The 25,296-nt window shown below is 37.3% G+C and overlaps 1 protein-coding gene across 1 annotated transcript in view; it reads right to left on the bottom strand.

Moving 5' to 3' along the window:
- Positions 1–1,116: 1,116 nt before the first annotated feature.
- The window catches only part of LOC124164767 (zinc finger and BTB domain-containing protein 4-like), a 148,139-nt gene continuing 123,959 nt past the window's right edge, over positions 1,117–25,296 (bottom strand). Inside the window, exon 2 of the mRNA XM_046542026.1 lies at positions 1,117–9,558. Coding sequence (XP_046397982.1) covers positions 9,338–9,558 — 221 coding nt within the window. The 3' untranslated portion in view covers positions 1,117–9,337. The remainder of the gene's footprint in view (positions 9,559–25,296) is intronic.

Genomic DNA, 25,296 nt, shown 5'->3' on the forward strand with positions numbered 1-25,296 from the left:
GCTTCAGATTTCTTTAAAATCAGTGCTTCAATCTAACACTCTGAAAGGGTATTCTTTTTTGTTAAACCTATGATAGAAAAATCAAAGTGTATTCATAAAATTGAAATTTAGCTATAATCATAGTATTTGTCTGGCAAATTAATAATTAGTTTTTCTGTATCCTGTTTCAATTGTTAGTTATTTATATCTAGACTTGAGATTTCCTAGGTTCTTCACTTTCCAGCATCTATATTTGTGGTGAACATGAAGCTGTACTATCATTGATTATTCAATAGTGTGCATAAAAGCAAGTGTGATGGACTCTTCTATTTTCTGCCATATTATTGTCATGCATGGATACATCTTCATCCAGTTAAGGTCTCGTGTTATTTTATCATTTTTGTGGCAATGTCTTTCTTTTGTCCTAGAATTTGTGGTTATATGTGGATTCCAATAACAATCTCGTAGATGCTGATGACTTGTGACAAGTTTCTCTTATCTCCATCTTTGCCCACACATCATAAGTGTTTAGATTAATGGGTGGTACTTTTGGAAAGCCTATTTCAACGGCCTCATGCTTTGGTCTGGGCATCATACTATCTTTCTCATTTCTTGATTACTAAGGGTTATCTATTTTTAAGTTTTAATGATTGATAAAGTTTAGATCTAAATATTTAATGGGAATATTTGTTATTTGGTATTGTCCTTTCGTAACTAATATTGAGTAATCTATAATTTCCTGTGGCCAATTCTGTAATTATAGTTAAATTTCAATTTTTCTGTAATGATTTTAACAATAAGGTATACCCTTTCAGTGAGATTGATTGAGGCACTGATTTTCACAATTGTAACTCAGAAATAGGTCATTTTCTGTCTCTAAAACTCAAAACCTGTTCAATAGACATCTTAGTTTTGGATTATGAAAGTCTTATATAATAACGATGAACTTCTGCTCATCTCTGTTCAAAATTCAGTGCTAAAATAGAAGATAAATGAACTAATGGAACTGAGTTGGTTATTGGAGTATGTACCTAGGTATATACTTTCAAATACATATGGCTTGGGTATTACATGAGGCTTTTTTGATATTTTATCATGGTAATAAAGAGAAATTAGGGGAAATAGTGAATGAAGAAGTGAGACAGATTTATTTTTATTGTAACAAATTATTTACCATTAACATTTCATATTCACTTTCCTAAGATTTCATCGGAGATTAAACTTTTATTTACATTATTGTTAAACTCAACAAACTTTATTGCTTTCTTCTTTGAGATGCACATGGCCTATGTATGAGTAATGGGCATATAAAACTTAAAATGCAGTTTGTATGGAAGAAATAATAAATGTCCACGGTAGATATAAAGTTACATCCATAGTCTTTAAAAGGTTTCTAACAATAACAAGTAATGTTAATCACCAAGAGACTAACTGAAGCTGACTAGCTCATATGTTGTAGTCTTTCACGTGAGGAATTAATAACTTAGAAAATGATATGCAAATTATATTGTAAATTAAATACTAATCATTGAATTTAAAATCAGAATTTTTAAATTTTAATTTTAATTCTGAACAATTATGAGAACAACAAAGTCAACATCTTTTCATTAAAGTACAATTAGATCATTCATGATAGTGAATCACAATCATCTTGACACACAAAAAGTATCCACTCACAGTTGCAATCACAACTACGTATAAAAATGGTTGACAATTGTACATTTCCAACTCCATGCTATGTATTCATTTCTTTTCAAAACTATTTAAGTGTTGATAAAAATGTAGATGAAATGTACTAATTTATGAATGAATACTGCCATTTTGAATTACTTGAGCTTATTTTAGTTGAAGAGGCTTTAATGTGTGTTGTGGATTTTTGGACTGCCATGTTACAGAAATGAACCAATTGATTGTTTTAGGATTACCTTCTAAGCAGAAGAGGATCGGCCAAAATTGATTTTTGTATTGATTTCATTTTTTTCTCGCTTTTCCCAACTCAGCATTTGCACATTAGCATCTTACATTAAGACCAGGTGTACTGTTTATGCTAAAGTGGTGGATCTTTTAAAAATTGAGATAGAAGTTGTAAAATCCTTGAGAGTTTTAGATGTAAGAGAGAAAGAGACGTTGAATTTTTTATGGCAGATGGGTAAACCCTATTGTTGACAACACATTTGTTTCACTGAATTTTAAGCCATAGGTTGAATCACTATCTCAGATATTTGACTCATTTTCATGCATTTAATTTATTCAGTTGTCCGATGACCAACACTTATTTTCTATTGCTGGAATTTTTCTGCTGACTATCTATCGGTTTGATGGAGTCATTGTTAATGCAAATGTGGATTTAGAAGTACATACATATTATTGCAGTATTTAATATCCCCGTTTTTATTGAAAATAACCACCAATTTTCTCATAATACGTGACTTATGTATCTTCCCACAGCTAAAAAATAATTGTCTCTTGAATACTAGTTGTTCGTCTGTAGGTAATTTACTGCTAAGCTTCTTTCAAGGTGTTAGTATAGCTGTATCATTTCATTTTGGTGTCATATGTGTCATTTAGAATGGTAATTTTACTTTTTTCTTAGCCATGGCAATGTGTATAGCCATGGCACAACCACTGAACATATATGTGGATCTCCAAAGTCAAAGATATTTTTAAAGGAGAGCTTTTGCTTGAATAAGTAAACATACCTCAGAGTAGCAGTTACAGATAACTTTTGCTTAGTGTCGTAGTTGTTGTCTCAACTAAGGAGAGAATGACAGTCGCTGGAATAATAAAATAAAAGTACTCCTTTCTGCAATTTAAGCTTACTATTGATCATGTAATGACTTTTTTCAATGATGGACCGATAAATCTGAAATTTACTGGAAGTATTCCCTTTTAATAGGGCTCTAGATACATACTGTATCCTTCATTAGTGAATATTGACCTTGAATCAAATTAGAATAGAATAATATGTATTGAACTTTTTTTTTACTGAACAGTTGAAAGTATCAGTAAGTGGTTTTTAATGTTTATATTAAATACAGCTGAGCCTAGGGCTGGATTTACTCAAATTTATGCTATTGGCACCTCTCCGTTGAGCGCCCCTCCTCACTTGAGCCCCCCTCCATCCCCGATTTTTATGATAAGGCTCTTAATGATTTTTACTCACATGTGGTAATAGAAGGTGCCCCTTGGACTGCGATGCCCCTAGGCATATGCCTATTTTGCCTTTCGGTAAATCTGGCCCTGGCTGAGCCTGGTTACAGGAATATTTGATTATTGAGTGAATGGCAAGGCTCCTTGATCTCTGTAAATGCAAAATTCTGCGATTTTATGTATAAATTCAGTTTTTACACAATAATTTGGATTCTTGGCTTCATCTATGACTTCTTCTATAGTTTGGAAAGGTTTTTAAATTATTTTGCTACCTTTTTTTTACACTGCAAACCAATAATTTTCTTGTTTGTACCAAATCTGCAGTATGATTTCAAGCCAAGAATTAAAATACTGGATTCTTGATTGTGCTAAATTACCTCATCCTTAAACCTCCCCATTAAATGATGCAATCTTTGCTATCGCTAAGCTATCAATAACGGGTAATTTATTTCGCTAATTATTAAGCAATGCTGTGGAGAGTACTCTGAGAAATGGATTGCCCCTCACTCTAGTTGCTTTGGAGCAAACACATTCAGGGTGTACCCGCGATGAGATCTACCCCACACACTGCCGAGGATACATCTTTCTTCTGCTGCCATGGATGTCTCCTCCATCATTAGAACTCTATTGAATAACTAAAATTTTAATTTTGTCCTGGGAAAAGGTTTCATTAAATGATAATTTTTCCAACTTTATTGCATGCTGGCTCTTGTTAGACTTTTCATATCAATTTTTGGCCATTTTTTTTGCCTCATTGTGAAGCTTTTATTTTTAGGATTCCTAGTGATTGGCTTGAATTGATGTATTAAATTAATTATTTGTCCCATTATGCGAGAATGAATGCTGAGATTTTGTCCTCTATGTGAATCAGCTTTGGAGGAAAAAATTGATAGAAATTAGTACTGAGATGCTTAGTATGCAAGAATTTGGATATAAGGATTGAGTTGAATCCTAAATAAAATTGGGTGGAGCTGCTTATGGGCTGATATGTATCTTCTAAAGCCAATTGGAGTAGGAATAAGTATACCCAAAACAGATTTTTTGGCTAGAAAACCATTATCAGGGCAGATAATGTGTTTCAACGTTGAGGGTGTGGTAAGAGTAAGGGGTGGTGAGGAGCCTATGTTGTTGATGTGATGATGTCTTGGCCCAGAGGTCCCATGAATTGCAGTCACAGTTTTGGCGAGAAATTGTGCCTGGGGAGTTCTGGAAAATTGCTGACTGTGAGGGGTGGGAGATACATTTAACTTGGTAGTGTGTAACCTGTGATTACTCGTTCATAGGATAAACAATCCGCACTCCAACTGCTAGATTCAAAGAACCCTTGGTACATTGTAAAAATGGAAGATTCAATCAATCTGCTGTCAGAAAGCACAAATTTGAAATCTTCTGACATCAGATCACTTCCACAGATCTCGCTTTGCCGAAAAACACTGAAAACCACAAATTGGATGCTTACAAAAGCTTATTCATACACTTACACCAGAACAAAATTATGTACAGGGATCAAGGGATAATCAACTGCAAGTTCTTTCACGCAGCCAAAAGACTATCCAAAATACACTTAAGCGGATAGAAGCGCACACTACCAAACCAGTGAAAGTTTTCACTTGTGGTCATTTCCCGCCAAAACTGTGACATCAGCAACATCCGTCTCTCTCTCTCTCAATCAGCAATTCATGGGACCCCCCTGGGCCGTGACGTTATCACATCAACTCTATACCCTCCTCACCACTGGTCTCACCATATCCTCAGACTTGTTAAGACACATTCCTCTCCCTGATGATGGTGGTCTAGCCAACCAAAAAGGCTGTTTCAGATTTTTATTTCAGATATTTATTCCTACTTTAATTGGCTTAAAGGGATGCACTTCTGAATTTTGAGTTGAATCCTTGTAATGGGATCTTTTATTTATCAATGCATTGTTGATTATTGCTTTTAATTTTCAAATTATTCTCCCCTTATGGAATATTTCTGCCTCTAATTCTCAGTGAATAATTTTGTTCATCATTTGATGTTCTAGATGGATAATATAAAGAAATTGGCCAAAATAATTTTTAGGAGAAAGGATTTGCTTGGAGAAAGCTTGATTGTGCATAATCTATCTGGGGCACATTAATGAAAAAAATATCACCAATAATTTATTTAAATTATGATAACATATTGAAGTATGTTTTCAAATCAGTGGTTGATTAGGCATTATTTTACTTTTGGAAAATATGTATGTAATGAATTAATTTCCAACCCATATGACTAGGTAGGTTGCATTCTAAATGTAATCCACCCTGTAAAATCCTGTGTGCCAGTCAAAATTCAGATGAACCAATCCAAGTTGCCGGATTCAAACTTGATTTCAACTGTTTGGCTGGCTGTATTCAAACCTAACTGTAAGAAATTCAAGCTTAAATTCAGCTGGCATTAAGCATTGTGTACAATTTGGTATGCAGCCCGAATCAAGCTTGCTGAATCCAGTGAAAATCAAGGTTGTAATCTAGTGCATGTGCTCTGTGGGAAGTTGCTTGTGTCGCCCTTGGTAGAAATCATGTACTGGTGTCTCAAGACTAGATAATAATTTAATTTTACTTATACCTTGAATGGTTTAGGCCTTTGTTTTCCCAATTGAAACCATTCTGAATTTTATTTTCAGTTGATGCTTGGATCACACTGAATTTTTGCTTGATTATTTGTACCATTCAAAACCTGTATGCATTTGAACTGATTTCTGGTGTTCAATTAATCCACTTTGGCCAGTTATTTGTCTTGAAGGTTCCAGGGTGAAAGGACCAATTCACCAAGTGTCATCAGCATCTGATGTTACTATGCCCTATTGTAGTATAATCAAATCAGTAGAGAAGGCTTACAAGAAGAGTGATAGAAAACTGCTGATACCGTGAGAGAATTATGCTGGAATTTAAGGTTACATATTTTACTGATTTATCAGTGTTGTGCAGTTTGCTTGACTTCGGTATTTGCAGATCTAGGCATTAGGATATGGGACATCTGGTAAATTTATTGGAGTCAACTTTATAGTGAAAAAAAATTCAGCTGCCTAAAACTAGGAAATTTTTAATTGATTATTTATTGAATTGTTATTCTGTTTTACAATCAATATCAGTATGTTACATTCCCATCAATCTTAAAACAGTGGTCTTATGAGAAACTTAAAGATTGGCTGCTTCATGTGGGGCCTTATATTAGCCTGGGGAAAGTTTAACGCTGGGATTATGCCATGCAGAGGTGATTATTTTCTGCTGTCAACTCCTGAAAATCCTGTCCTCTATGCCATCAAACAAGATATTTGTAATATCACTTAGTTATTATCATTGCAGGCATCAACTAAAAGTTATATTACAAGTATTAATTTCATGGAAATCTTGCACAGCAGATTGTCAGTCTGTATATAATTTTTATACCTAGATTTATGGCTGAAATTGGTCCTTTGGCAGTAAAGGAGTGTTGTGATATCAACTAATGAAGCTGCATCATTTTTCTAGGCGTGTATTTTGGGATAGTAAATGGAAGTTCTTATTAAAATATCTTATGGAGTGTGGATATTGTGGCAATGGTTCTGTTTGTGGTAATTGTTGGTACTATGTTATTGATGAAAGACATTCACCCATTTCATCATATGCATTGCCTGAATATCATATAAAATTATGGTACCTGTAAAAAGGTTTGTGTTGAATTGAGCCATGTGCATTGAGCTATCATACAATCATGTCCAAAAAGTAAATATTATGTGTCAATGTTCCTTCATTCCAGTTTTTTTTGTGTAATATGAATGAAGATATGTGTATAGGGATAGTGATTGAGCCATTGAATTTTTTATGAAGAAAAATATGGGTAATTATTGGTTGTTCCTCAGGGTTCAGAAAGTTTTATTGCAATGTGTTAAAATAAATATGTACCTACATTAATTAATTGCTACAAGCATAAAAATAGTTTTTCTTTTTTTTTGCTTTTTCAAATGATAGTACAGATGGAAAAATGTAGTCAACTTGAAGTGGGAACATCTTTGGTGTGTTGTGGAAATTTCATGATGGAAAAAATAAAATGTTTCCATAAATGTATTAAATATTATGTGACGATATTCAAATTTTCATTGGCTAAATTGAATTTTGACAGCAAAATGTCAGCTTTTTTTTTTGGTGAACCCAATTGATGATTTTCCATTTTCAACTCGACTTAGTTTGAGAGGGGGAAATGTGATTGTATTTCAATGGAAATTGCTATTGATTAAGCAATTTTTCTGAGAGACTAACGTGGCCTTAATGTATGATGCTGCCACTAAATTCTTTGCCTGTGGAGGATATCAAAGCTGTTCCAGCACCAGCTTTCTCAATGGATATAACTTTGTTAAGTTCAATCTAATATTAACTACAAAAATTTATTTTATAGTAGCCTCTTTTTTTTCATGTGGAATATGATGAGATTTGAGTAATGTTGACTCTATCAGCAACTCAAACTTTCTTTGAGTCACTGTTTGTGGAGTATCAAAATGTTTTGTGTGCCATCATTGACCCTGAAATACCGAACTTCACCATGGCAGTATTCATGACAGCTCATTCAATATTTAAAACATTATCCTATAAAAGTTTTTGTTGCTGATAAAATCCACATTGAGTTTTTTTAGAATTCCAGTTCATCTTTATGAACTGAATAAAGAACCAAAAATAAAATTAATACTTATTAGGTTATAAAGAATTTGTCATATCTTTTATGAGATCAATATGTTTCACCCATCCATTTTTTTCAGTGAAGTATTAATTGGGTATAAAAAGCAGATCTTGAATTATATTTGCCATTTAAAGTTAGTTTGTAGTCATGTAATCCTGCTCTGGGGCATGGAGTGGACATTTTTTGGCAGAATGTATCTATGCATTGGAGAATGCAGAACACATGTTTAGCCTATTTTCACTTTTAAACCAGGTAAATCTGGTCTTTCTTGTCAAGGGTATATAAGTGTTAGTGGAATAAGTCAAATCAGGATGATTGAATCCAGTGTCAAAGTAGCATGGAATTGGATTTTTATTAACCAACAGAAAACTCCTCTGACAAAAGGAAGACTTTACAAATAAAAGATATACTGTTATGGTAGGTACATTATTGGACCAAATTCAAAGGTATTCATCAAAATTTTCATGTTTTTCTCACAATAAAATAAAAATTCAAATCATGGCATCCTTTCATCTTTTCCCTGTAGGTATGCTGTAACATTATTACTGTTCTAGTTCACCACAACTTGTTACATTATTTAATTATTTAAGTTAATAAGTAAGCTCAAAAGTGTATTGATTTTGCATTGATCTCCATCATTTTGCATACATTTTTGTGAGCATTTCTGTTGGGAAAAAGATAAAAAACTATTTTTATTTTTAATCTTCTTTCCAATTTATGCTTTATAACTAAAATAATTTATTACTGTGCTATAGACAATTTGTAAAGGTGCTACCCATTCTGGCTTATTTCTTTCTAAAATATGGATTTGTTCACATCTGTCCCATCTGAAATCCAATGTTCAAAGCTTTACACAGAGTATGGGCAAAATTGATGGGAGGCACAAATTAATTACAGCAGTTTGGCCTACAAAATATTAATGTGTCCTTTGACAAATTCACTTTGAAATAACAACTGACTCAACATCACTCATTCAACTCACTTTTAACTGCCACAAATTACTCCTGACATTATGAATGTGCTTCTTTGATTTACAACTCTTCTTTGGCTACATGCCTCAAAAATTTGAAACACTTAAAATCTTTCGTGCAAATGGGCCTGCTATGTGCTTCCATGGCATCAAGCATCATTTTACCATTTATGTATTACAAAAGGATCACTGAAACCTACTGTAAAACTTCTTCTGTTAAGTGTTTGGGCTATGTACATTTCCACTGCAAAACATTTGGTGAAATAGAAAAAAATAACAAGCACCATTATTTATTCTCATAATTTTTTGTATCCAGGGCACAAAAAACACACTTCCATTCTAGAATACTTTTCTGGGAGGTCTGTAGATTTGGCATGATGGGACCAATGAGGGTACATCATTGCTTCAAATAGTGGAGGGTCATCATTTGACCTTGGAACAAAATCAACTCTTCCAATTGGAATTAAATCTTAAAGGGTAATTAACCCACACCACTTCTACTTACACTCACGTGTAAACTTTTAGTCCTAGTTAGATTGGCACTACTGCCAAGAGCCTGTCTCAGGGCGTCCCTTTAGTTGACGAGGATGATGAGGGAGAGGTTGACACCCTTTCCTCTGTCCCCATCACCGAGGCATTTGCGGTCACTGCGGCTGATGCACCACTATCACTAGCACCTACACCCACTTCGGTGCTGCCACCTACAGTGTTGTCCTCGGTGGCGACTATGGTGTTACCTTCTCTGTTGAGGGAGTTCATCATCTGCTCATTCTCCTTTCGAACTGAAAGAAAAAAGAAAATTTTAAAGTCAATTTTTTGTGCTGCACCTTGGGTACATATTAATCCCTTAATTGTGGGGTAAGTGACTGTGTTCTTGAATGAGAATTGCACCCCAGGTCGGGTAGATCAGTGTGACAATTAGTTTATTGAGAGAATTAAGACAGTTGTGTGTAAAATAGGATTTATTTTACAAATATAAATGAAAAACTGTATGGTTGGTAAAATAGAAAATCTGTTTGTTTTAGTAAAAGAAATTTAGTGGATTTGAGGGAAGGTATAGGAAAAATTCACCCTCAGGCTTGGGATTTTCATGGCTTTTGGCTACATGTTTGAATAGGCATGTAGCCTTGTCAATTTGAAGATATGTACTGCTGTTCAAATCGGCAAGGCTGTGAGGGGTCGCAAATATTTGTACTTTTTATGAGGTATTACAGAAAATCACTTTATTACTCACCCTTAACACCAGTTAAGTATAAAATTGTTGATAATCACTTCCACCAATGTAAATTTAGGGGTTATTTGTTGGTGCAAACCTTTCCATTGTGGCAATGGAAGGGTCTCCAGTATCAACTTTGTATATTTTTATTGCATTGTAATTTGCATTGCATTTTATTGCATCTGAAGCCTGTTTGAATTCTGGCATGTGCCATGCCTCAGGTGGAATGTGCCATTTCACAGGTCAACACACTCATGATGGTCAATACTATAAATAAATATAATAAACAAAAGTAATAATATAAATTGTTATATTTTTCCAGCCTTAATTATTAGTGAATCATGGGATTAAACCAGACTTATTGAGTTTGAATCACAAAGGAAATGCGCGTACGTGATGGTGATAGTTCTAATTAGGTAGTGGCAGCCACCGTTCAGTAGGTCGGGGCGATATACGTATTGTGTGTTGCGTCCATTTCAGGCGCAAAAAATCCTCGTATTCTCGGAACTTCTTGAGCAGCTTCCTATCGTTCTAAGAGGATTGGATCGGAATTTTTGACGAGAAACTTTAGGCTATAGTTCCATTATTCAGGACATTTAATTTCTTCAGTCCTGAGGATTAGTTACGCTTATAACTATAGTTGGTGTCGACTTAATGCATAATACATTTTAAAAAATATCTATATTTCGACAGTCACGTTCTCTCGGGTGGCTGAGTTCCAATTGTGGAATTCCAATGAAAAACTGCTGTTAATACATAGAAAAAAGATCTAAAAAGCCGACTGCTTGGCAAATAAATGACGTCTTTAACTATTTTATCATGGCTGATTGCAGGCCGCGGTTTGGCGACCACTGTACTGAGGTATCACAATGAATTTTCGGCGTCAGATAAATTTGACTCGGAGTCTCTGACGATTAGTTCATCAGAATGAATCTAGTGAAAATAATGATGAATCGAAAACATTTTTCATCTAAATGTCTCCTGATGCAAACATGATTAGAAATGAATAACGTCCTGAAGAGGGAGGTATTGTATTGTTTATTTTGTGCATGAGGCTTTTTTTCCTGCTTTTTTAATCGAAATTGTGGCCGTAACGAAGCGTGATTAAGTATTATCTGGTCCAGCATCACTTGATCGGTTTGACATTCGGATGTACTCGCAGCCTTCTCTCACCCTCTTTGTCTAAAAAAAACCCAATACTGACATTATACAACGCGCATATCTAAACACTATTTTGAAAATATTTAACCAATGCGCCCAATTAAATATCCCCATCAAATTTGCCGACCAAAATAATTTTATTATGACTATGAGTTATTTATTATTAATTTTATCTTATTTTCCATAAGAAATTACCTTAGTGCTGACCGTTTCATTTCCAAAAGTTTTCTCATTTTCATAGATGGTGGCAATAGAATGTGGAAAATGAAGGAGGACTGGGTGAAAAAATGGACTGGAGACGCTCCTTGTATTAGGTCTCTTATCCATATTTGTTTCATTCTCTTTAACCGCTCACCCCGAGAGCATCGAATTATGTGATGCACGCGTTTGTCTTCCCTCCTCGTAGCCTTCTCTTGCCCTCAGGTGTGACGGTTTTTTTTTCTGGAGTTTCGCAGTTTTTCCGAACTGACCTCGCCCTCTTTGCATCCCTTCGTATATGTGAGAGGCATGACGACAAGTGGGGTCAGTCGATGTCCACCCGCCCACGTGAAAGCCTCACCTCACAGAGAACAAAAAACAAAACAAAAAACGCGTCGCCAGAAGTGACCCCGGGTTTCTTTTTGGATTCCGGTCAAGGGCAGAGGCCTATAATGGAGCAGCAGGGGCAGTGACCCGGAGCCCCGAAAGTCACTTAGGATAGGCTCAGCAGGGTAAAATCTGAAATTTGAGTAAATCGGTCATGAGGTCGCATTTTTGGTTTGATATTAAGATTGGTTATCACATTCTATGTTGTTAGAAAGGTATTTCAGCACGTTTCCCAGGATGAGATTTCGCTGATGGGTTTTAGCGTCGATACATAAACGGACATTTCGTAACCGACATTTGGTTACCAAACCATTCGAAACTGACTATTTTGTTTACGCGACAGTTCGTACAAAGTCGTCCGTGAACCGGAAGCGATGAAATCAAATCATGGAGAGTAAGAGAAATATTCACTCTAACACTATCTTAAGTGTAACAGTAGTTTGAAGTTTCGAGTTTCAGAATGTTTTCTATCTTATGAACACGTTTTTGTTAGTTTTTTTCAACTTTATCCTTGTCTGCAACGTTAGTTTATGGTATTTTTGATCAGCTTAAGCCGAATTTGCAGTTAACGTTGCATCTATTAAATTTTAACCGCTGAAGACCGCACTTAATTTTTATTGAGAGAGAGAGCCTAACTATGCCAATGTAGTCAGGGTAATTAGAGTATACTAAAACCCGGTTGCATCACATTATTTGATGCTCTCGGGATGAGAGATATAGTGAGAATGAAACAAGTGTGGATGAGAGAATAAATGTCCCCAGCGGTGAAAAATAAAGATTTTCAACATTCTATCGCCGTTATCTATGAAAATGAGAAAAAATCTGGAAATGAAACTGAAATCATAAAGGTAATTTATTATAATAATAAGATAGTCGCAACAAAAAATCATCAAAGTTGGTACATTTGGTGGGGCATTTTAATAGGTGACGTTGGCTAATTTTTTTTCAGGCGAAATAGTGTTTCAATTTGGGCGTTTTTCCATGTCAGTATTGAATTTTCGATATAAATAGGGCGAACGCAACGACATGCTTGGACGGCGATGCTATGAGGTCATTGGTCCCAATCTAGCTCTGCAACATAGGCATAAAAATCAATAACGTACATGAGTGACTACCGATTTTATGCTTAGAAAGTCTTCGGTTGCGGCAGTATTCTCCTCTAGGAAAATATATCTCAATTTTTTTAAATCGAATGAGGTACGCTCAAATCACGTAGGTATAAAATATAGCGCTGACATTATTTTGGAAACCTTATTTTCCCCATCGGGATTTGAATGCGGCTACTTCTTAAGAGTAAACTAGTTATCTATTCAATAAAGTTTCCTCCATTTATCATGCCCAAGGGCCAGAGGTTTAGAAAATGCAGGATTTCATGTCCATGGAGTCAGTTCTTAATATCGGCTGGAACGGCGTTCCGGTAACTCTAAGGGAAAATTGGGTCAAAAAATTCCATCGTTTTTTATTAAATATTTAGTAAAGCACGTTTCCTCATCGTAACTTTTATTACAAGTTTGATAAATTTGGAAATTTTATGACGGGGGCTAATATTTTAAAATGGTTTGGGTTAAATATGGTGGTATGCGTTCCGGTACTCAAAATTTTAGACATTGAGCGCCAGTCAATTTGTTTAACTTGTTTCTCTTGTCAACCCTAACCTTTGCGTCATCTCCGGTCGTCTGGCCGCCGCGCCGGTGCGGCGGTATGTATGAACGACGCCTGTGCTCTGTGTGGTATTTTTCGCCTTGAATCCCGTTTACCTTCCCTCTACGGAACTTCTGAACACCGGAAGCCCCTAGCCACGTGGATCATGTCAGTGGCGCCTTCTCACGGTGGCAAGGGATGGGGTGACGACGACCACGACGCGCAGTGGAGGAGCAGAGCAGGAGTAATGGAGGACATGCGCATGTTGGGTTGCACGCCTCAGCCATCCCTTGTATAGGGTGATTGTACAGCGCACATACGGTGTATCGAGGGTGCTAGGGGACAAGGTAGGAGTGATGGAATTCCTGACAACTCGACGGAACATGAGATACACGGCATATGTTCATGTTCATGTCCCCGTTCTCTTCTAAAGGACTTCATTTGATCTTTCGAAAATTGATGGAAGAGCAAATGATATGTAAAGTTTCTGGAACCAAGCAAAGGAACTTAGATTTTTCAGGTTTTTAGTTACAAATCCCACATTTCCATACCTTTAAGTGAGACTCCGTGGAAGGTGACCGAATGGTTGGGAAGTAGACGATATTTCATCATAGCCAAATGAATGACACCATACTTAATTTACTTTTGCCCTTTCGTAATTCGTGGGAATGTACCTTTTTGTGATGGAATACTGAGGTTTGAAATGTGGCAAAATTCACGAAACGTTTCCTCTAAGATTGTTAGGTGTTAATTATGGAGGTATTTAGAAATTCAGCATGAAGAGTAAATAAATTGTATTCCAACGCATAAGGAATAATGGATTTATGTGGAACGAAATTCTTTCAAAGTACATAAATCACTTCATATATTTGGCCAAAGACTCCTGAACATGCTGGCCTCGGCGGTGGGGTATTGTTCCATTGTTATTTGTCGTAGCCCCTAATGTAAAGTCCAAATAGTTCTGTGAGGTGATGAATAAAAAATAAAATCTATTACCGTTATCGTTGTTATCATGGTTTAACTATTTTTCTGGGAGCCTGATGGGTATGTTTCTCGAGCACCTTTAATCGAAACGAGGGTTACAAGTCTAAAATGTCTCTATACTGAGATAATAAAATCCAGGCTTATTATTTTTTAGTTGGAAAAAATGTTTTCTTTTGACTGAAGCACTTTGTTTGGTTGCTCGTTCGAAAAAATTAAAAACCGGTCCCATGGCCGATATGTCCACCTTACTCATGCCCCATAGTGACTAGCTCGTGCAACTTTTGATGTGGTATTTCCCGAACTATTCCAGCAAAAATTTTTGACCAGCTATTCCACTCAAGTGGTTACCACAGGACCTCTCGTACCGTGTGCCTCTACTTTCTTTCAGTCTGGCGAAGTCAGCGTCAGAGCACGTACGGAGGGGATCCGACAACTTCTTGATCGGAGAAGGAATTCAGTGCTTGGTGTTCGAGGACCGTCGATCATACTGTTTGACCCACGTCCCTCGCAACGTGCCTCGTCTCCTCTGATGATCGCGGAGCGGAGAATGGGACCAGGGCGTGGGGAGTAATAGTGAACTAGTAGTGCAGTTAGTCCAGACCTGTGTTTCTGCCGCCTCACCGACACGCCCACTCGATCGCTTTGAACCCTTTGGGGGCGGAAGAGATGTCTCCCTTGATGAGACAAGCCCCTTCATTCCCGCGGCGGAGGACTTAATAGACAACGGTGCGAGGGCTTTGTCTACGCTTCGCCGACGCCAGCCAGAAGGGACTCGCCTCCACCCCGAATTGCTAAGGGGAGGGCGCACGGTTGCCTTCTAGCGAGGTGCTAGTCTTCGTTAAGGGTACTCGAGCGCGGAGCAACGAAAGCAAACAAACCCCTCCCCACCCTCTTCTGTGGCTGTGGTGGGGCGGAGATGCCTTCGTCTTCTGCGGCCTTCAACTTCACCACCTTTCCAGTCGAGCGCCGTCGAAAGCTGCTGAATTATTTGCCCGGATCGAATGCCACCCCCGAACGACCAGCGCCCTCGTCGAAAGCCGGCTTTCACTTGGTTGGCTTGAGCGCTTCTCCTTCATCGATGGGCAGGCAAGTCGTGAGCGTGACCTTGAATTGGCTGGGTCGTTTCAAGGTGCATGGAGGGATGCAGTTCGAAGTTTTTTTTAATTTTTTAAAATGGGAATTTGGTTTCTACGATTTTTATCGAGGTGTTTTCATCCTTCACACTTAATGGTGTGATCGATTTAATCAATTTATCAGCCTTTCCAGTTTAAAGTGACGCAAGTGGTTCACTATTAGATTAAATTATAATGAGTTTGGACATGATTATTGAAAGGCGTTTGTTTCATGACACCCATATCAGGAAAAATCATGCCATTTAATTTTCGCGAAAAATATGTAAAAGTAATAGTTTCTTTTATTCTTACATAATGCATTACAAAATTTATGCATCTCTAATTGTGGAGTGTAAAAAACCGCCATGTTTTACCTTTTGTCTGAACTGCTCGTCAGACACGATTGATTTCCTTCATTTTGTATCTGCCTAAGTGCGTTTTGAATCGTAAAGCGTTATTTGCCGTTATTTAAGAATTTATTGGTTTTTAATTATATTTAGATCATGGAGCATATTTTCGTATGCGGAGATTTACGTGTGACAAGTGATACTGCTATTATTGCGCTTTTCAAATCCTCAATGCATTTATTTTATTTTCGCGCACAACTTTTCGCAATGTACTAAAGAACTGGAGGAATACATTAATTTTTTAGCCTTACAAACGCTTATTGAAATGAGGTTTGAAAATGAGGTTCAGGAAATGAATAGTTGAAAAGGAGGACATAGAATTTGACCGAAGTATTTATGGTGCTTCTCAGTTTCATTTTTCATTACCGTCACGTAGGGAGCCCAAAGAACAAGTCAACTTAAACGTCAGTGTTTTCAATACATGGTTTCATTAACTTAGCTTGAAATCACAAAGTTTTGCGGAATATTTTGTTGATTTTAAGGAAGGTTTTATTGTATGTTCTACCTCTTTCAGTCGTGCCGAACAAAATCCGGTCGAAGCAATGATCGAGCGAAAAACACATACCTACTAGGTAGGGAGCAGTATCTTTTCCCATTGTATGTTGTACCTAGGAAATTACAATCGGATATATGACGGTGAGTGATATAACGATCTTCGATTTATGTTATTTACTCAGTGCCAATTATTAATTTTTATCATCTAATTGTTTATATTGAAGCATATATGTGATGACGACTGAATTTGTAGCCTTCATTTCTTTGTGGTCTGTTTTACTTTGCTCTTTAATTAACACGCTGCACATTTGTCGAGCAAAAGTAATTCACGCATCACACACCTTTATCAACATCTGTAGCATCAGGGAGGACTAATTTTTTTAATGGTGGTAGGGATTTAAATACTTTATTCGTCTAAAGGCTCGTTGGGTTGATGCCTTCATTCTGCAATTAAAAAACGGGTATTTCATCCTTACATCTCTTTAATCATTCATGCAACTCAGAATGTGTAGCATACTCGAAGCCTCTTGTAGGGTGCGGTGGGAAACCCGGCATTCGCTCTCGACATGAACCCAATCTCAGCGAAACTCGACCGAGGGAATTCTAACTTGGAGGTGTGGTCGCCCTGGGGGGTCGTTCCCGGACCCCCGCGCTATTCGGCCCGTCTGTTTGCAAGCGGGGGAGATGTAAGGAAGTTCACTCGGCCCGGGGAACACGGCGCAATTCCCCCGCTGCGGTCGCCGGCGGTAAATTAGTCCCTGATCACTCGGGTGCAGGTGCATGTCGTCTAATTAAAGTGCTCTCCCGAAGTTTGCCCAAGTCGCGACTATACGCGCGCTTTTATATTTTCTTTAATTGTACGAGGGAACAAGGGTATTTTTAATAAAGTTATGACACTTACGGTGGCACAGGGGGTGGAAAATTTAATCTTTTTTTTTTTGAATTATTAATTAGGCCATCTTCCATAAAGCCTCCAGACCTTTTAAACAGAAGTTCTCTGAAAGCCTCATGCGGTAATTTGAATGTAAGGGCTTCCTCGGCATTCCTTTTACCTTGTAATCTAAATTTCTTAGTTGAACTAATTGTACCCGTGACGAGGGAAAAGCCCTCCATGGGTTTACTAATCCGAATAAATTTGCTTCTCTCATTTGTTTTAAAATATATGCTTTTTATGTTCTAATGAGTAAAATGTTAATGCATTTCAATACGGTTCGTTGCGTTTTTATTTTAGAGCAATTGGCAAGATTATATTAGCAGGTACTATAGAGTGAGGAGAGGCTTGTATGTTAACGAAAGTAAAGTTGTGGGAGGGTTGGTAGTAATTTAAATCAGTGTTCATCATGATCGTGTACAAACCAGAGACATTTTTTCCTATCTTTTCAAACTTAGTAATCGAAGGACGTTGCTTTGATGAAGTATCTTAAAAATTTTCTCTGTGAATCAGATGATAGTCTATTTTTTTGTTTTTATTGTAGACAGAATTTTTTCGAAACACATTGCAAGTAGAACAATGAAACTTCATTTGAAATGACAAATCCTTGAAAATGTTTGATCGGGCTGTTTTTGCGCGTTCTTCTCGATATTATTTATTGCCTATACTTATCATGTTTAATAATGCACTTAATATAGCACAGTTATTATATTACATGCTGAATTCAATAACATCCTAATTTGTGGCATTCATTATGTCTCTCGCCTACCGATTTTTCGCATTTTCTAAATTGAAAAAAAATAGGAGGCGGGCATAAAAATGGCTCTTTTTCAATGATTTCTCATCCTAAATTTTCAATTCTCATGCCGATAAGACCTCTTCTCAAGGTTTAACTTACGTAAAAATATCTATAATTAGGGCCTTACTTCATTACATTTCGTTCAGTTACTGAATTTATCTTCATTTAGCCTAACACACAATAATTGTAAATAGAAAAAAATTGAATGGATGCCTACATGTGTGTTAAAAGTGTTTTCCTATATTTTTATAGTCGAAATCCTTAAGATCGTGTTCAAGGTGAACTTTCGATGGAGGCGATAATTAAAGATATATTATACCCACCTACTGAGAAGAGTCTTATGCCTCCAACGTGTCATTCAAGTATTACGTAAGACGTTTTGGACTCTCCGTATTCTGCCTTAGGTTGGGAAATGTAGGCGACCAAGATAGCCTTACGTAAGAATTTAGTTTCTCCTAAGATCACGTTGCGTTTCCTTGTGGTGTATAAACGGACGAAGACTCTTGATACTGCCCAGGAAAAACATTGACAGACATTACAATTTATATCTGGTAGATTAAAAAAAATAACTCTCCAATGGCATACTGGCTATAACCTTGGAACGTTTATGGTTAAGATCCTCTCTTGTTTCCTTGTGATGAAGAAGTTCTGCAAAGAATTTTACCCGAATAAAAATTATGCGAACGTTTTCAAAACTTTAGTGAAATGCTTGGCTTTAAGATGAAGGAAATTTTACGATGCTTTCGATGATGGAGAGAGTCACTAGAAAGAGAGGAGTGAGTTATCCTAAAATTCTCGTAAAAAAGGTGAGAATATATTGTGGTTTCTACTCCCTAACGATGGACGAATTAATCTTCTACGGAGACATGCGATTTTATTGATGAATTATTTTGTCTAAAAGTTATGATATTTGAGGAAATCAACAAAAACTGATTTGGTTAGGTTTGCATAAAAGTTGCCGTACCAATATCTCTATTCAACCTCATCCATCCCTTATCTTACCATGCACAGGCACTTATCCAGAAATTTGACTCCACAGGATTTTGGGTGGTATGCGGGTTGCCATGCAGATATTTTGTTGTAAATTCGTACACATTGAAAACCATTCATTTTATTAGCATCTATATGTTTCGTTAGCATAATGCTGAAATCAAAATTCATCGTTATTTATTGGTTGACTGTATAAAATGTATTATATCTAAAAATGGAGTTTCAGAGGATAGGTGCCCCTGAAATAGAGATTTCCTCAGCAGATGTATCGCGGGTAGTCGGAACGAGAGGATGAATTTCAGGGGGAAGAGAATGAAAAAAAATTCGATAAATGAAACATAGGAGGCGCATAGCGTGAGATTTCAGCTACCTTATGTCAGAAGCGGCGCCCATAAAAAATTAACGGAAAAATTATTGTGTATTGTAAAATAATGTCGGGAAAATAGATCAAGAAAGTAGAGAAACAACTCATTTTTAGTATAATTTGTGCGGCTGTTTCCTGTTAGCTCTTGGGACAGTGGTAGATGAGTCCAGTGGGCGTAAATTTGTTTTTATAATGGAGCATAGGGTGAGCTCAAGAATCACATGAGTGCATTTTTGGCCTCTTTCGACCCCTCTGCCCTCCTTGTACACAAAAATAAGTAATTTTCGAACCCTTTTCTTCCCCCCCACTTCCTTACATAATATTCTTCGATTTTTTAATACTTGATTCATCTGAAGAAAAATGAATATTCAATGCCTTGTTTGTAGTGTTTATTAAGAAATTCACGCGATAGCTACAAAGAAGTGCACTTTAAATGTAGTGTAGTATAATTTAGCAATAAATTATTATTTGTACTCATAATGCTAGACAACATTTGGGCATTCTGTGTACCGTATAATATGCCCTTCTTCACCACTACTGCTCTCTTTCCGTGAGAATTTAACCCTTGACTTTTTAAACCTTTGGACATGGTGGGTGAGGAGAGGCAGCAGACAAGATACGGAGGAGACAGAAGTTATGTATGGGGCGAGTACTTAGCGGGGAGGGTACGTTTAAAACAGTGTTAGAAGGTAGAATGTTGGGTGAATGAGGGAGAGGAAGGAAGGGAACAGAATTTTATGATAAAGAATTAAAGGGAGTAGGCCTTATTGTGTATTGAAGAGGGAAATACATGAATGAATGGGAGGCTACCACAATGCTTCTTAAGTTTTCTATGGAAAACTACCTTGATCGGTAAAATAGTAAAATAATAATTATAATAATAATAATCTGTCTTAAGCAAGGGATGCTATGACCTATGCCAAAGTGAAGGGAGGGGGGAGGAGCTTCCCACTCGCCAGCAAAAGTAAACAAACTCGTAACCTTCCCCTGCGGGTGGTTACGTAGTACTTGAACGTACGCGTAGCCACGATGATAATCTTTCGTGGAATGATGAGGGGGGAAAAAGTCAAGGAGTACAAGTGATTCTTTTTTTCTAAACTGAGTTAGGTACACAAATTGATAGAAGAAATGTAAAAAAAACTTTGTTGCCAAAGGATACGAGTGAGTCTCTGTTCTGTGCTGACATCGAGTGGAAATAAAAAGCACTATTGAATATCTAGTTTATATAGTTTGTTTTTTTACCTGAATTTCTGTACCTAACTCTGTTTGGAAAAAAGTCACTTGTACACTTTGGCTTCCCACTCGTTCAAATTTAATTTTCAGATATTATTTTCTATGAACCGGTTTTATGGTTGGTTGGGCGCCATGGAATCGGCGCTTCGGCGGTCGACCGTTGCGTGGAATCGGCAGGGAACTGGATGTTGGGCGGAGGGTCGGGCGATTGAGGGCGGGAGTACGCAAAACGGGTGCCCCGCGGGGAAAATCCTATTTTTGCCTCAAACTGTGAAACACTTTCCCAACTTTCCGTGGGGCGGGAGATCACCCCGACCCTATACATAGGTGCAAGGCTCACCGCTCTAGCTGGACCGACCACGGGTAACGGTCGATGCAATCGATAAATCGGTTCCTCCTCGCAGTTTACCGGAGAAAGTGAGCGTGGAACGGTTAGGATGGTGAGCGATCATTCGCATAACAACCGCGTTGAATTTTATTGAAAAATCTTGCCCTGTTTTAGTTTGTAAAAATGTTTGCATCACTATATTAATAAAAAGTGATTCCTTCCTTATTTCATCCTTGAGCTAGACTCACATTATGTTTTATGGTTATTTTACAGCATAGGACCAACCTTAATACCAGTTATATCCCTACTAATTTACCATAGGTAGCCCACCGTTTAAGGTCCTTTACACTTTTAGTAATCATTCAGGCCCTTGTGCCTTCAGCTGGTTAATTAAAAGCTAGAGATTGATAAGTTAAGATAGCGAACGCATGTTTTAATAGGTCAGCATGGATCGTTAGCCTGAGTCAGTAAGAAAGATCCGTTGCAATTAGGTTTGCGCCGTTAGAGTCATTCATATGAAGGTCCTATAGTCTAAGGCCCTATGTTGCTGTAGGTAATACGAAGCTCAAGCGGCGCACTTAGCATATTAATTTACCGAAAAGAGATTTCTAGAGACTCATAACGACGTTTATCATAAGGATGATTCAGGATTTGCGTGCAAAATGAGTTGTTTGGGAAGTATAATGTACACATTTAAGGCAACATGGTTCTAACGGTTTTACAGTTCTTGTGGGTATTTGCAGGTCATACTAATTTTAAGAAAATCATGAAACCTATTTTTTGTTGCCCTGTTATCACTGTAAGAAAACAATTAGCATTGAAATATAGGGTAAATATGAATAGAAACTTTGTTTAATGTAGGCAAGTGATCGCGTTATCAACCCGAAATAATTCATGTGCATTCTTTTACCTGGATAGAATAATCCATTGGAGGGGCGCAATTATATAGTTTCATAGATAGCCGAGTGTCTGTTAATAGGGAGTTGTCAAGCCGTTTTTCGAGAATGCACAATGTACGATAATCCCATTCATAGGGATTTTAGGAAACCTTGAATGAATTTTTACCCAAGATTATTCTAATTCATATTATTGTTATTTTACAAGCCAAGTGGAGTCAGAAAGCTATGAATCTGAGAATAATATATGCATTAGGAGCATTAATGCATACATATATAATCTTTTTACGAATATGTTTACCGACCAAAACGGCTCTGGTCGCATGAAAACTCAAAGTATTTTTAATTAAAAAATAACTAAACATCTTTGAAAAATATATTAAAAAAAAAATCAGTTTAGGCTTTTAAGTGTAATTTGGAGCTATCGGCTCACGGAGTAGAACTCAGCAGTGCTGTGCATGCTTATATTAGTGACCTTTTGATGGAAAGTGATTGATAATCGGCCATATATGTAAGTACCTCATGAATTGATGCACCCTTCCTAAAACTCTTCAAAGTTTTTTCTTAACTATGATAGGTTGTGCTTTTTTGTTTCGGTATTTTTCCAGAACCATCATTTCGAAGACAGTACATAACATAATTGACTGATTGAGCTAGCACTGTGGGTGAAGATTTCATCACGAGGGATACATGTTGGCTCTTTATAAAGGGAGCAGGAGAATTCAACAGAACCTATTCTTGGAGACGAAGCAGACGGGCTATAGATCAGATATATTTGCGAAGCGGAAATCTCGCTGAACTATTTCGGCCCTCTGAGACTATTGGTGCAAAAGATTCATTCTCCCTTGTGAACACCTAGTTTAGAACTCGATCGAACCCATCTCGGAACAAACTATATGCGTTCAAACAAAGTGTAGACGGAGAGAGAGTGCAAAGTCTGCGACCGTGAAAGTCTCAACAGAGCGACTCCATTTCACAAACACGTCTCATCCCGAGATTTGCGGATCCAAATTGAATATAGCTCATTCAGCATTGCCCAAGAAGCCCTTACTACACTCACTCGTCAAACTCGAACCTCTATGGGCCGTTGAACTCAGGACCGACAATGGAGAAAAGAAACTTTGTGTGATGACATCCACACTCCCCCGCCTCATATGAGAAACTAGCGCGGAAGGGGGGGATCAGAAAAGATAAATCTGTGAAGGGCCATCTCTCCCTCTCCCATCCTTGCTTTCTTTCACTCCCTCCCCGTCTCGTCCACGGGACTCACTCGTCTTTTCTTTTCCTCCCCCCGCACGGCGAGAGTCAACTCATCCGTTGACGTCATATCCGCCACGTGCTGTCCTCTTTAGAACGGCGTTCTCTCTCTCTCTCTTCACCCTCCCCTCCCTCGCCTCTCTCTCTCTACCCATACCACTTATTTCTCCCCTCCACCCTTCATACCCCACTCCTCATTTTTCCCCTCGAAATCCCCACTCCATTTTATATTCGCTCTCCACCTCCTCCTCATCGTCATCATACCGGCGGCCGCCATCTTTTTTCCAACTCGTACCCTTTATCTGGCAAATCGAGTGGCGGGAATTATTTTCACTTTCATCGGCGCAGACCCCTAAATCCTCTTCCCTCCACCCCCTCCCCCCGCCTTCTCTCTCTTCTTTCCTCTCTCCTCTCCTTCACGCACCCAAATATTTCACCCCTTTCACCCCCCACCCCTTCTCCTCTCCCCCCTCCCGCGCTCTCTCCCTCTCTCTTTCGCCAAAACTCTTTTCTCTTCACTCGACTTCCAGACGGCCGCACTCTCGCACTCGGTTCGCTCTGCTCAAACCTTTTGTTTACTTTTCCCCCGCCTAGTTTGCGGTCATGTTTGCGTACATTATGGAGAAACACGACTCGGTTCTAAATGATTGGGAGTCGGTCGAATGTAAGCGGTGTCAGCCTGGACGTTAAAAGATCTGTCAACGATCACTCACTGTAGCAAATGAGAAATCATTTTATTGAATTATCTTAAAAGAAGGGAGGGGCTTTCTCTAACTCGATAGCATGTCGTATCGACATTGATTCGTCGTTAGTTTTTTGTTTGATGTTAATGTTCAAAACAATTCAAACAACAACAACTGTGCCCGCTTAGCAATGCTTTGTCAGTATTAATAACGAAAAATTTCTATAGCCTATTCAAGGGAGTTTCGATGCAAGAGATGACTTTCGTTGACAACCCGTTCACGACATTGCGCTATCGATTTAGAGAAAGCTACTATAGGCTTAGTAATTTATATCTTCCTGTGCATGGCTTTTGTGTAGTTCCATGTATTAAATACTAAATTATTGGCTTCGGGTATTTAATATAAAGGGCTTATTATTATAAGAGTATATATCAAGAAAATGAAGTAATAATGCGATAATCGTTTTAAGCCCGGAATTCACTATACTAGTGATACTTTAGAGGAACCATTAAAACAAATTTCAGGTATAAATTCGGATAATATAGCGTAGAAAACGAACAATGAAGGTATCACTGTAAGAAGTAACGACTGAAATTTTCCCAATTTAAAAGAAAATAAATACAATAATGCGACTACATTATTACGAAATTGATGAGGATGAGGCTTCATCAAAGCTGTCCTGTCTTATTGCTGAGAGATATGGTTTTCGGTAATGATAAATCTTATTAGATGCATTCGGAATTTGAAGAACTGTGTATTCGAAAAAAAATGCCTCGAGTTTAATCTGAGGAAATCTTGGCCAGCCGTTCCTTTAACTATTTATTTTATCAAAATCACGTCTCTATTCAAATGGTAGTCCGTTGATATTCTTTTCGTCACGCAATGGGTGATTAATATAAGGCCGAATCCTCGATTTATTTCCGTGATATTTTCCTTCAATTTCACCTTAATTTATTTCACTGTCTCTCTTTATATACTAATATAAACAGAGAGGGAGTTCTATGATTTTTGTCTTCGTCTAAACTGCCAAAATTATTTTTTTACGACGCTAAAAAGAAATGTTCCGAATATTAAGTATTAAGAATGACTTAAAATTTCTGCTATAATGAGGGCTATATATTTAAAAATAATGGCAATAGGAATTACGTAGATTTACCAGACGTGATGGCAGTTGAAAGATCACCCTAATGTTACTATTAATTCTTTATTAAGAGAATATGCAAAGTTTATGAATACTTTGGAGCCTTATTCTCGGTGGCAGTTCTTAAGAAGAATTCTGAAGGGAATACAAATATGAAGATAAAAATGAAGGCATTATAAAGATTTGAATCAAGTTCAGCTGTCATCATTATTTTATCGACAATTGAACGAAAGTTTTGAAATTTAAAACAATAATGTGCTTGCTAGATGGATTAATTAGCGTTACTTTCACTATACC

This window comes from Ischnura elegans, chromosome 1 (assembly GCF_921293095.1).
Source record: "Ischnura elegans chromosome 1, ioIscEleg1.1, whole genome shotgun sequence".
Classification (NCBI taxonomy): domain Eukaryota; kingdom Metazoa; phylum Arthropoda; class Insecta; order Odonata; family Coenagrionidae; genus Ischnura; species Ischnura elegans.